We start from the raw sequence: 14,344 nt of genomic DNA on the forward strand, positions 1-14,344 counted from the left end.
TGCATCTGTGTTCTCTAGCTATTAGTTGACCTCTCTCCCACGGAATATCGCTGGCTATTCTCTTTCTCTCCTCGTCTGATGGCCAGATGTTCATCCCCATTAGGTGATCTGGTGATCTCCTTTAGTCACAGAATCACAGAATTATTACAGTACAGGAGGAGGTCAAAATGCCTATTGTGGCTATCCTGGTTATCTAAGTACCATTCTGCTGTCTTCACTGTAACCATACACATTGTTTCCTTTCAAAAAATGATCTAATTCCCTTTTGAATATCTCAATTCAATCTTCCTGAACAACAGTCTCAGGCAGTGTATTCCTGAACCTAACCATTCTGTGTAAAACAATGTTTCTCCTCACATCACTATAGTTTCTTTTACTACTGACTTTAAAACTGTGTCCTCTCTTTCTTGATCATTTATTGATATCTCCCTGTTTAGTCTGTCCAGAAATCTTATGATTTGAATGCTTCATTCAGATCTTCTTTCAGCATTTTCTTCAATCTATCTTCATAACTGAAATTCTTCAACTCTTGAACATTCTTGTAAACCTTTCTGCAATCTGTTCAATGTCTTTCTCATCCTTCCTAAAGCACAGTGCCTTCACAGGATACAACGTTCCAGCTGATACCAAACAGGTGTCTTATATAAGTTCAACATAGTTTTCATGTTCTGGTACTCTATACCACTATTAATAAAGCCCAGGAACCCACATGGTTTATTAACTGCTCTCTCATACTGTCCTGCCACAATTAATGAGTTATGTATATGCATACCTAGATCTCTCAGCTCTGCACCTCATTTCAAACAGTCGTCTTTGTTTAACATTGTCTTTCCATGTTCTTCCACCAACATTTATCACCTCACTCTTCGCTGCATTGAACTTCATTCACTACCTATCCACTTACTCGACCAACTTGTCTATGTTCTTTAGAAATTCAACACCATCCATTTTGCCATTACAGTACTGTCAAAAGTTTCATATCATTAGCAAATTTTAAAGTTGTGTTCTGTACATTAATGCTTAGATCATTAGGAAAAGTGTTAGGTCTTAGCACTGAGCTTTGGAGAACTCTAATTCAAATCTTTCCCCAAGCCTAAATAATCCATGAATCATTACCCTATGCTTCCCGTGTTACAATCCCAGCTGATGGCACTACTGGTCAAATCAGACCCCAGACTGAAATCTGGCTTGATAGTTTTTTTTATATTAACATGGTAGCCTTTCACTAAAACACAAGTACACAATGCTGCAGGTTTGGTTTTAACAACAAAGAAGATATTTATTGCACAAAAGAAATGAAGATAAAATAGAACAAAGTTTGAAAGATTTCAAAATGCAGGATAAAATACAATCCCATCTATTACACCATCACCTTAGGATGTACAAACTCCAGAGAACACTCACTGCCCAGTCACATCTACAATGTGACGGTATGTGCTTTTAAGAGGGATTTTCTTCTGTTCCTGTTTCTCTTGAAGAGGGATCTGCTCCGTAGAAAGCAGAGTAAGTAGCTTTACATCTTCTTTCTTGGTGAAGACAGAAGCCAAGTATTTGCTTAATATGTCATGCCCTCTGCCTTTTGGGTCCCTAATCAGCCCTACTCCTGCTTTCATCACCCTTTTACTATTTATGTGCCTACAGAAATCTTTGGAATTTTCTTTCATGTTAACTAACCGTCTCCTTCCTTTTCTTCTCTGTTATTTTTCATCATTCCTGTGAACACTCTATATTTAACCTGGTTCACAGTTGTATTTTCTACTTGGCATCTTAGCATTTTTTCTTTTTTATATATCAAAGTTTCTATTTCTACCCATCCAGGCAGCTCTGGATTTGTTTGCCCTCATGAGACTATACCTGGATTGTACCTGAAGCATCTCTTCTTTGAAGGTAGTCTTTTCAACGTAGAAATTTTGCTACTCTCATAGAGCTGGGATATAGCCTATCCCTTTAAGGGTACTGTACATATTCTGTGTGTGCAAATATGAGTAGTCCTGATGCCAATTAAGGCTAATTGCTAATGGAGATTTCTGAAGCACTACAAACACCACCATTTAATCCATCTTTTTCTAAAACAAACTCTTGTTTAGATCGGGCAAAAAGCAACGACCATTATCCATTTCCATTGTTCTCGATTTCAAAGTTGCTGGTTATGATATCTTAAGTGTTCCATTTATTTCAGACAGAAACAGCTTTGCTTTACTCATTAGTTCACAGCTCGTTAAGGTGTATTGACTGTAATAAAAATGCCATATTGGAGAAGGCTTAATTTTAATATTTAATTATGAAAATCCTTTAACAAAATTTGCATGGTTGTGCAAATTTTTCCCCATTAAAGACTAACAATCCCTTTACCTTTTCAGTTAATTCATGCTTACAGTGCATCAGCTGTAACCAATAATCAAGATTTGAAACCTGATAAATTTAGACAGAATTCCATGTGAATTTCAACGCTTGCAAACTTTTAAATTGTTTTTGAAATTATTTTATATTTTACTAATTTTACATTTTCTCTTTAATTAAATCTATAACCATCATACTTCATTGTACAATTTGCACACAGATCGTTTCATCCAATTCTCATTCAATTACACCAGCCACAGGTATGGCAAAGGTCACACCATTTTTCCAGTTTCAATTCCTCCAGCCTTCATTAGCTTTGTTTCACAAAGTTCTTGTTTCAGCTGTTTCAGTGTGTTCTTTTTGCAAAGCTGATCATTCCATGATTTTTTAACAGACCTATGCAACTGGTGTTGCATACAATAATCTTTTTGATGACATTTTTTCCACTTTGTCAAGCCTGGCCTAGGCCTGATCTAACATGCATTTCCCTACTACTCTAACTTGTTCATTTCTACTTTAAGGAACAGTTAGAAATTCAAGTCATGGTGGCAATATTTTCATCGTTTTCTCCACAGATATTTATCCAGCTCTCTTTTAAGATGCCGGTTGAATTTACACTAATTTTTTTGATGGACTGTTCCATATGTCCACTATCCTGTGCAGATTGTAGTAGGGCACTGGTGGTGTCAATAATAATTACCAGAACATGATCCATCAACAAATTTTATAAATGTTAACCAGTAAGGGAAAGAGAAAAGAATTCATTTGTAATTGGAACAATTTCAAATACTAAAGTTCCCATTTACCCACTTTAGAAGAACTGACATGGTGTACTCATACAGATTGAAAAAGTTTCATACAATCACTTCCACTTCCTCTTGTATTTATTCTCAGACTGATCACTCACTGCTCCTTCTCAACCCCAGTGTAGCCTATGCAAAAACATGATTTAACATTTCTGGGTAATGCTACTAAAATAATGTTTTGACATCCTAGATAGGACTGCCTAGAACAAACACCAGTATAATCAAATCTCTCTATGACACTGTTGGAAATATCTGAATTTGTATGGAAAAGTTACTTCAGACAATAACCCACCGAAATGCAAGCAATTCTTATTGATGCCTGCAGATTAACTTCCAAAGCTAAACTGTGATGAAATGCTGGAACTGTGTGTATAATTCAATTTTGTTTAAATTTGTTAATTATTACACACAATTTCTCCCTTGTAGCTAAGTAGCTTGTCTGTCCATATATCAATGGAACTTTCAAACTACAGCAAATGTTTCATGAAAAGCCGAAGAACTGGATGGATTTAAAAGAAAATCAAAATCACCACACAAAATCTAGGACTATACAATGGTTAGAGTATGGAATGAAAGCATTTGGCTGTGGTGTTTGTGACAGCTTTTCACAAGACTAACCGTTACAACTTAAAAATACCCAGTTCATTGGTTCTATAATTTGTCTATAATGGCATGCTCAAAACTGTAACTATTGCTCCAATTAACTCTTTAATAGATAAGTCCAAGATCACTTGCTCGCTTTTGTATTCTGTGTCTTACAATGCATAACCAAGAGTTTCAAGCACAATTTGAACAGGAGTTACTTATGGATCAAGTCCATCAACCAGGCATTTCTCATTAAATATTTTCAAAGGACATAAAGCTAAAGTGTCAAGTTCAATGATTTCTGACCTGTACTCCAGAGAGAAGTGAGTGAGCTCTGTATTGTTGTATAACCATTTGAATTCCAAAGGCCAGCTCCCTTCTGCCATACATGTCAGGACCAAGCGGTTTCCTTCCAAGTGGATCTGTGATCGAATGGGCTCAGTTTTAAAATAAGGTGGTACATCATCTGGAATAAAAGACAATATATGTTTCAAAATATTTAATTTGTCTTGCTGATTTTAAATACAATAGAGTAAATACAATCACACCAAATATATCTCACATTCTAACTTGCCTCAAAAGCAATGGGCCTAGTCTGGGATTAATCTCTGGCATATCTAAACTGTGCAGCTTACATTGGGTTCTTCTGAAATTTTCTTTTGTATCAGTTACCATAAAGAAAATTGTTGAGCTTAATGTCAAGTTATTACATTAAGACTCAGCCCCATACTTAATTTTCAACTTAAAGCTATACAACAAACTTCATTTTAATTACCTACATAATAATTTCTTTCACTATGAGTCACATAAGCAACATCAATATAAATAAACAAAGTTCAGCAGCAGTCCTGAAATTATGCAGAGGGACAGAATTTTATGAATGCTATTTTAACAAGAGGTATTAACCCATTGATTGATAAATTCAGCAACTCTACATTTCCAGCACCAACCAATACTCAAAGAAAGCACAGACGAAGGGAATTACAACTGCACTGTGCAATGTTTTCATCTCATGTCTGAGATGAATCTACTCTCACAATGAGAATAGATTCCCTGCTGGAATTGTAGGGTTGCTGAATTTACTTTTTATTTTAAAAGGCTTAATTCTTCCACTAAAGGAGGAATTTCAGCAAAAATATTTCGAATTATTTACCTTAGAGTCCCACTGCATGAGTTCAAAGCCAGCAGTTCTTATCCAGTCAGCTAAGCTGATCAAACAGCCTACTTATGTAAACTGAAAGGACTTCTCAAGTTGGCAATTTCCACAAAGCATTGCTCAAGGTTTTGACTGATGTCATTCTTTCCAAAAGAGATTGTCACAACTCAGAATGTTTTCTTATAGCTTCCAGGATAAATTTATACAGGCCAGCTTTTTCCCTAATTTTAAGCCAATGTTTTACAATTCTAAATAAAAGATGCAGTAAATTCAGAGAAAAAAAATGTCAAGGAAGAAAAAAAATCCTACAAAATCAAAGAATGACTGTAATTGTCTGTAAAGTGACTCTAGTTATATGTTCTGAATAGGTGTATTCTGGAGCCCCCTTCTGAACCTATTTTGCCTGTAAATGAGTACCTGAAAGGGAGGAATATTATCACCAGTTTCAACAATGGACAGAATATGAAAGAGAATTTTTCTTGTTGCAAATTTCTGAACAGTTTTAAAAAGCTATCCAATAATTTTGACAAATTCTCTCTTCACCTTGAATGAGATGCTTTTTAATTAATCATATTAGGGAAAGAAAAATGCCCAAAGTTCTTTTGTGTCATATTACAGCACACACATGTTCATATGTATCTTATTGTCATCAAGTAAAAGAACTACTAATATTTAGTGAACATCAATGATGGCAAATCTCATCATTATTTGGATCGCAGGCAATGACATCTGATGATGGAAGATTCTTGGTTTCCATGACCTTGGTAAGTCAAATGAGATATCTCTCCTTTAAATCTATATTCATCTTCTATTATAAGAGGTCGTAACATGAGTAGATGTATATTCAATCAGCAACACATGACAATGCAATTATTAAAGTCATTATTGATGAGTTGAGGCATATGGTACTTCTTAGTTATTTCTAATAGAATGTCAATCTTTCCAAATTGTTCTTTCCTCTTTATGGTTCACTGACCTTTTCTAGTGAATACCTGAGCCATACAGACTAAGAGGATCCCAGATTCTATCCCCTGTATGTGTTGAATTTGCTTAACTCACCTAGGGTTGTACTGGGAATACCCATATTCTTTTTCTGCTTTTGATTTCGGGAAGCAAAACGAGCCACGGTTTCTGTCCCGAAACTACTTTCTAGTTGACGTATTCTGGAAGAATATGCTTTTGTAAAAGTTTTATTGTTCATGTATGGCACATGGATGTTGCTGGCAAGGCCAATATTTATTGCCAATTCCTATTTGCCCTTGAGAAGGTGGTGCTGAACTGCTCTTGAACTGTTGCAATCCATGTTAGACAAGGAATTGCAGGATTTTAAACCCAGGAACAACGAAGGAAGAACAATATATTTCCAGGAAGGATGATGTGTGATTTGCATGAGGTTTTTCAGATGGTAATATTTCCATGCATTTGCTGCCCTCTCCTTCTCAGAGATTGGGTTTGAAGACTTGGTAGATGTTGAAGGAGCCTCGACAAGTCAGTGCAGTCACATTGTGATGGAGGGCAATGAATGTTTAATGTGGTGGATGGGGTTGCAAACAACAGGTTGCTTTATCTTTAATAGAGTTGATCAAAGAGCAATTTTGATCCTTCATTCATCTGCATCAAGTGCAGAATATCTATTTCACTTCAGGCTTGTGCCTTGAGGGTGGTGGAAAAGCTTTGAGCCATTAGGAGGTGAGTCATTTTCTACAAAATGCCCAGTCTCTGACCTGTTATTTGAGTAAGAGTATTTACATGGATGGTCCAGTTAAGTTACTGGTCATTGCTGAGCCCCTGGATATTAATGGTGGGGAATTTGATAATGATAATGCTCTTGACTGCCAAGGCAATATGCTCAGCATCTTTCTTGTTGGAGACAAGCCATTGCATTGCACTTGGGTGGCACAAGTATTAGTTAGTACATATCTGCCTAATCCTCAATATTATTCAGGTCTTACTACATGCATGCAGGACTGCTTATCTACCTAAGGAGCTTGAATGGAACTGAACACTCTGCAACCAGTAATAAATGTCTCCACTTCACACTTGACGAAATCCCGAGAAACCCCAGCATTAACCTCCCAGAGGTGCGATAACTGAGCTCTGATAAAGTGGTTCATCTTTCTTTGTGCTACTCCAACCAACAAACAGTTTTTCTTCAGAGTCGCATTGATCACTTTTACGAGGTCCTTGATAACAACTTGGTGTAAGGATACCTTGCTATCAAAGGAAGCCGCTCTCACCTTACATTGGATATGATGATGTTGGTCCATTTTTTGGAACTAAGCTATAAGGAGGTCCTGAACCATGATTCTCTCATTGCCTGCCAGAAGCCCAGTCTGGAAGCTATGCTCTCCAAAATGTGATAAGTTCAGTACTAGTGGTGGTCATGAACCACATTTAGTGACTATCATTCATGTTATCCATCCAGTGTGCATTGTGTCCTCCTACCTTTAGTCTTTCTTCTGTGGCATCCAGGAAAGGCAACTGATTCATTTGCTGGGGGAGATGTTAGAAGGAAATCAACAGGAGCTTCCCTTCCCTATGTTTGACTGGTGGCATGACAACTTAAGTGGATTGAAGTCAAAATTGAAGACTCCTCGGGCACTTCCTGTTAACGACATACCACTGTGCCAACATCTCTGTTGGGACATCACATATCCAAGGATGGGTGATCGACAAATCCTGAAGATTAGGACATGATTCATCGAATAGGACTAAATCAGACTAGTGCTTCACTATCCTGGGAGCAACCCTCCCATATTCCCCAGATAGGGTCATAGAGTGAGACAGTATCAAACAGTTTCCCAAATTGAACTTGCTTGCATTTGGCCCATATCCCTCTAAAACCTATTCATGTCTATTAAAATGTCTATTAAATTTTGCAACAGTACCTACATCCACCACTTCCTCTGGCAGTTTAATCCACACATGAACTACCCTCTGTGCAAAACGGTGATCCTTAGGTCCCATTTAAATCTTTCTCCTCTCACCTTAAATATATGCCCTTAGTTTTGAACTCCTCCACACAAGGGAAAAGATCTTTGTTATTCATTTATCTATGCCCCCCATGATTTTATAAACCTCTAAAAGGTCAGCCCTCAACCTCTTATGTTCCAATGAGAAAGGTCTCAGTCTATCCACCCTCTACTTATAACACAAACTTTCTAGTCCCGGCAACATCCTGGTAAATATTTTTCTGAACCCTCTCCAATTTAATAATATCTTTCCTATAACCGGGCAACCAGAACTTCACACAGTTCTCCAAAACTCATGTGCAACCTCAACATGACGTCCCAACTCCTGTACTCAATAGTCTGAGCAATGAAGACAAGTGTGCTGAACATCTTCTTAACCACCCTGTCTACCTGTGATGCAACTTTCAAAGAACAAAATACTCGAATCTCTCAGTCTCTCTGCTCTACAACACTACTCAAAACTCTACCATTAACTGTATATGTCCTGCCCTTGTTTGTTTTACAAAAATACAATAACTTGCATTTATCCAAATTAAATTCCATCTGCCACTCCTCAGCCTATTGACCCAATTGATCACGATCTCTTTGTAATCTTTGATAACCTTCTTCACTGTTGAATATATCACCACTGCTGGCGTCATCTGCAAACTTACTAACCATTCTTCCTAAATTCTCATCCAGAGTGTTTATATGAATGACAAACAACAATGGACACAACACTGATTCCTGCAAAACACAGTTGGTCACAGGACTCCAGTCTGAAAAACCTTCTCCACCACCCTCTGTAATCTAATGTCAAGTCAATTTTGTTTTCCATTGACAAGCTTTCCCTGAATCATGTGTAATCTAACTTTACTAATCAATCTACCATCTGGAACCATGTCAAAGGCATTATTAAAGCCCATGTAAGACAATGTCTACTGCTCTACCTTCATCAATCTTTTTGGTTACTTCCTCAGTTAGCTCAATCAAGTTAGTGAGACATGATTTCCCATGTACAAAGCCATTCTGATTATTCCGAATCCGACCTTTACTCTCCAAATGCATGTAAATCTCACCTCTCAGAATCCCCTCGAACAACTTACCCACTTCTGATGCCAAGCTCACCAGTCTATAGTTCCCAGGCTTCTGCTTACAGAGTTTTAAAAAATAAAAACACATTTGCCAACCTCCAGTCCTCTAGCACCTCACCTGTAGCTATAGATGATACAAATATTTCTGTTAGGGGCAATCTCTTCCCTAGCTTCCCACAATGCCTTGGGGTACACTTGATCAGGGGTCCCTAAGATTTATCCACCTTTACATTTTTTAAGACTTCCAGCACCTCCTCTTCTGTAATGTGACAGTTTCAAAACATCAATATTTATTTCCCTGAGTTCCCTTGCCTCCATGTCTTTCTGCATAGACAATACTGATGTGAAATATTTGTTTAATATCTCTCCTATCTCCTATGGTTCCACACATAGATGACCTTGTTGATTTTTAAGGGCCCTGTCTCATACCAACAAAATTTGCCATACTCCAATTAAGAATTTTTCATTCATACAAGACGAATCTTTTTCGATAACTATTTAAAAACCAATGGAATTATGATCACTGGTCCCAAAGTGCTCCCCACTAACACTTCAGTCACTTGCCCAACTTATTTCCTAAGAGAAGGTCATTTTGCTCCTTCTCCAGTAAGTACATCTACATATTCATGAAGAAAATATTTTTGAACACATTTAGCAAATTCCTCACCAGTAGAAAGTGAGGACTGCAGATGCTGGAGATCAGAGTCAAGAATGTGATGCTGGAAAAGCACAGCAGGTCAGGCAGCATCCAAGGAGCAGGAGAATTGACTTTTCGGGCATAAGCCCTTCATCAGGAATTCCTCACCATCCAAGACCTTAATACTATGGCAGTCCCAGTCTATGTTTGGAAAGTAAAAATCCCCTACTATTACAACCCTATTATTCTTACATATATCTGAAACGTCTTGACCTTTTTGCTCCTCAGTTTCTTGCTGACTATTGGGATCCTATAGTACCATTCCATCAAGGTGATCATCCCCTTCTTGTTTCTGAGTGCACCCATATAGCTTCATTGGATGATTCCTCAGAAATATCCTAAGTACAGCTGTAATGTTTCCCCTAATCAAAAATGCTACTCTCCCTCTTCTCTTGTCTCCCTTTCTATTCTTCCTATAGCACCCAAAGTCTGGAATATAGATATAGATACCAGTGAGGAGAGCTCTGCAGGATGGGCCTGTGAACAGTGGAGCGCCACAAGGGTCGGTGCTGGGTCCACTACTTTTTGTCATTTACATGAATGATTTGGATGTGAGCATAAGAGGTACAGTTAGTAAGTTTGCAGATGACACCAAAATTGGAGGTGTAGTGGACAGCGAAGAAGGTTACCTCAGATTACAATGTGATCTTGGTCAGATGAACCAATGGGCTGAGGAGTGGCAGATGGAGTTAAATTTAGATAAATGCAAGGTGCTGTATTTTGGGAAAGCAAATCTTAGCAGGACTTATACACTTAATGGTAAGGTCCTGGGGAGTGTTGCTGAACAGACAGACCTTGGAGTGCAGTACATAGCTCCTTGAAAGTAGAGTTTCAGGTAGATATGATAGTGAAGAAAGTGTTTGGTATGCTTTCCTTTATTGGTCAGAGTATTGAGTACAGGAGTTGGAAGGTCACATTGCAGCTGTACTGGACATTGGTTAGGTCACTGTTAGAATATTGCATGCAATTCTGTTCTCCTTCCTATTAGAAGGATGCTGTGAAACTTGAAAGGATTCAGAAAAGATTTACAAGAATGTTGCCAGGGTTGGAGGATTTGAGCTATAGGGAGAGGTTGAATAGGCTGGGGATGTTTTCTCTGGAGCGTCGGAGGCTGAGGGGTGACCTTATAGAGGTTTATAAAATCATGAAGGGCATGGATAGAGTAAATAGACAAGGTCCTTTCCCTGGGGTAGGGGAGTCAAGAACGAGCTCAGGGCTCAAGTTTAGGGTGAGAGGGAAAAGATATAAAAGAGACCTAAGGAACAACTTTTTCACACAGAGGGTGGTGCGTGTGTAGAATGGACTGCCAGAGGAAGTGGTGGAGGATAGTATAATTGCAACATTTAAAAGGCATTTGGATGGGTATATGAATAGGAAGGTTTGGAGGCATATGGGCCGGGTGCTGGCAGGTGGGACTAGATTGGGTTGGGATATCTGGTCGACATGGACGGGTTGGACCAAAGGGTCTGATTCCATGCTGTACATCTCTATGACTCTATGACTGGGCTATGTCCAGGGCCCTGGCTGTCAAGTGAAGGCAGCACTGCACTCCGCACCAATTCTCCCAAAATCATATAGTCTGAAGGCAATTACCATGTCACTTAATGACAACTTGGGTGAGATCCCAGAGAGTGATCGATGTCTATGGAGCACTGAAATCCGTGCTTTGCATGTATCTGAGAACAGAAGAAGGTTCGCAAGAGGAAATTTTTCATGAACAGCTGTGTCAATTTATCTGACATAAGATCATCAACTTCAAAAGTTAACTCTGGTTTTCTTTCCATATTGAAGCTATTTAATTTACTGATGATTTCCAGTATTTTCTGTTTTTATTTTAGATTTCAGCATGTACAGTACTTTGCTTTTATTTAACATTGAATGTTAATTTAACATGAGGACATTTACTTCTTTATTTAGATACCATTCAGGCTTACATGCTATGCTACACCAGTCAAAATATTCTACCTTAAGATGTGTATTGCAGAGAATGCTTCAGCAATATTCTGCTTTCAGAATTCAACAAGTTTTAATTCAATTCGTGCTGAAAATGTGTTGCTGGAAAAGCGGAGCAGGTCAGGCAGCATCCAAGGAACAGGAGAATCGACGTTTCGGGCATAAGCCCTTCTTCAGGAATCTTCGGAAGGGCTTATGCCCAAAACGTCAATTCTCCTGTTCCTTGGATGCTGCCTGACCTGCTGCGCTTTTCCAGCAACACATTTTCAGCTCTGATCTCCAGCATCTGCAGCCCTCACTTTCTCCTCAAAGATTAATTCAATTCATGCATAGTAGATGTTATAGATACCCAAATAAAAGCTCCAATATGATGCAAAGAATGGAAAATGCATAAAATCAAAGCTGATAAAAACTGCCAATTTATGTTTACAGTTGAAATTTTCAAAATAAAGCAGCATTCCACTGGAACTAATATTTAATTTCCATTAAAGTTCGTGGTACATAAGTGCAGCAGGTAATCAGGAAGGTTAATGAAATGTTGGGTCTTATTTCAAGGGTGTCAGAGTAGAAGAGTGGGGAAGTCTTACTGCGACTATAGAGGATTCTGGTGACACCACATCTGAAGTACTGTGAACAGTTTTGCACTGCTCATTTAAGGAAAGATATAGTTTCATTGAAGGCAGTTCTAAGAAGGTTCACTAGGATGGTCCCGGTAAGGAGACATTGTCTAATGAGCAAAGGCTAAATAGATTGGGACTCTGCTTACTAAAATAATGAGTAATGATCTCATTGATATGTATAGGATTCTTAATGGGTTTGACAATGTAAATGCTGAAAGGATGTTTCCCCTCGTGGACCTATGGGCAAAATCTCAGAATTAAGGGGTTCCAATTTAATACTGAGATGAAAAGGAATTTCTTCTCTCAGAGGGTCATGAGTCTTTAGAAGTCTGCAGAGAGTGGTGAATGCAGAGTCTAAGAGTGTATTTAGCTCTGGAATAGATAAATTCTTGATCAGTAGGAGAATTAAGGGTTACAGGGAAAATGCAGGCAAGTGTATGTGAGAAATATTGGCTCAGCCATGATTTTATTGAATGGCAGAACAGGCTTGAGGGGCCGAACAGCCTCCTCTTGCTCCTATTTCTCATGGTCTTACAAGTTTCACACAACGGGGGAATGCAACAAATTTAGGTTTTTTAGAATCCCTACAGTGTGAAAACAGGCCCTTCGGCCCAACAAGTCCACACCGACATTCCGAAGAGTGACCCACCCAGACCCATTCCCCCTACCTTATATTTACCCTGCCTAATGCACCTAACCTACACATCCCTGAACACTATGGGCGACATAGCACAGCCAACTCACCTAACCTGAACATCTTTGGACTATGGGAGGAAACCAGAGAATCCGGAGGATACCCATGCAGACATGAGAAGAATGTGCAAACTCCACACAGTCACCCAAAACTGGTTTTGCCACCCCACAGACAGCAATCTATATATCATCATTTTATTCATTGGTTAATTTCCCTTCCCCAGAATAGATTGGTGTGTTTTAAAGAAAACTTTGGCAATGTGGCATTAAATTCAGAAGATTGATGTGAACAGATTGAATGAAATTTGAAACATTTGTAAAAATGTCACAGCATATACCAAAGTGCCATACTCTTATTCTGAAATAAATCAGTGCTCATTTCCAAATGGATTTGGCAGAAATCAGTAATTTTACTGAAAGATATCATCAACATAGTTCAAGTACAAGTGTCAATAGCATTTCAAGAACTTATTATGGGGTTACTGAAGGTGAAGTGTTCTATGAGGCATGTCATGTTGTACATAAAAAGAATACATAATGATACCATTAATAAATGTTTGCTGCTAGCGATACAACAGAAAAGGAGAAAAATAACTTAAATATAAGTCCACACTGCGATGTTGAGGTACAAATTATTACAATTTTAATTAGTTCTCACCTCTAGCACATGCCTCCCCCCTTGTCTCTCCCCCTCCAAAAGTCTCCACCCCTTTGCTATAGTCTGTCTGTTTTTTTGGCTAATAGGAAAAAGCAATCCCTTGCTGTGATAATCCTGGCAAAAATAATTAAGAATTTCCAAAGAGCTCTTATGGCACTGTGGTAGTGTCACTAACTCTGGACCAAGAGGCCCAGGTTTAAGTCCCACCTGCTCCAGAGCTGTGTGACACCGTCTCTAATCAGGTTGCTTAGAAAATAAAAATAAAGCAGAGCCAGAGGAGACTTGTCCCTACCTCTTGCACCAGGAGATACCAAGTTCAAGTCTTGCCTATACTAGAGGTGTATGATAAATATGTCTGAACAGGTTGATTAGGAAATAAATAAAGCAGACACTGGGATGGGTCTGCAGAACTACTCACCCTGGGCTGGGACTAGCTTATGTATGCCACAGGTAGCAACTCTAGGTTGATGTTCAACAATAAACAAATGTTCCTTTCCAGTTGGCTTTCCTGAATTATTACAGTTGCCATTGCTATAATGTGGCTACATTCTATAGAACCAACTGAAATGCCTTAAGTAGATTCATTGACATCAATCCTTCTTCTTGGTGTTAGTCTAAGTGACTGATATAATTGGAAAAGGATCACACAAAGTCTTCTCAGAAGATAGACTCAGTGTTGATAAACAGTAAGGGTTTTTTACATGGTATTTAATAGCTAGTTAAATTGCATCTGAGATACAGAGTAGTTTCTTGTGTGAGACATCATGCTCAACAGAATAAGTTGAGCAAGA

The 14,344-nt window shown here is 38.4% G+C and overlaps 1 protein-coding gene across 2 annotated transcripts in view; it reads right to left on the reverse strand.

The window, feature by feature from the left end:
- sdk2b (sidekick cell adhesion molecule 2b) overlaps positions 1-14,344 on the reverse strand; it is a 949,565-nt gene that overhangs the window by 473,226 nt on the left and 461,995 nt on the right. For both annotated transcript variants that reach the window (XM_043714747.1, XM_043714746.1), the window contains exon 2: positions 4,038-4,197. In XM_043714747.1, coding sequence (XP_043570682.1) covers positions 4,038-4,197 — 160 coding nt within the window. The remainder of the gene's footprint in view (positions 1-4,037; positions 4,198-14,344) is intronic.

The sequence above is a fragment of the Chiloscyllium plagiosum genome, chromosome 24, assembly GCF_004010195.1.
Source record: "Chiloscyllium plagiosum isolate BGI_BamShark_2017 chromosome 24, ASM401019v2, whole genome shotgun sequence".
NCBI lineage: Eukaryota > Metazoa > Chordata > Chondrichthyes > Orectolobiformes > Hemiscylliidae > Chiloscyllium > Chiloscyllium plagiosum.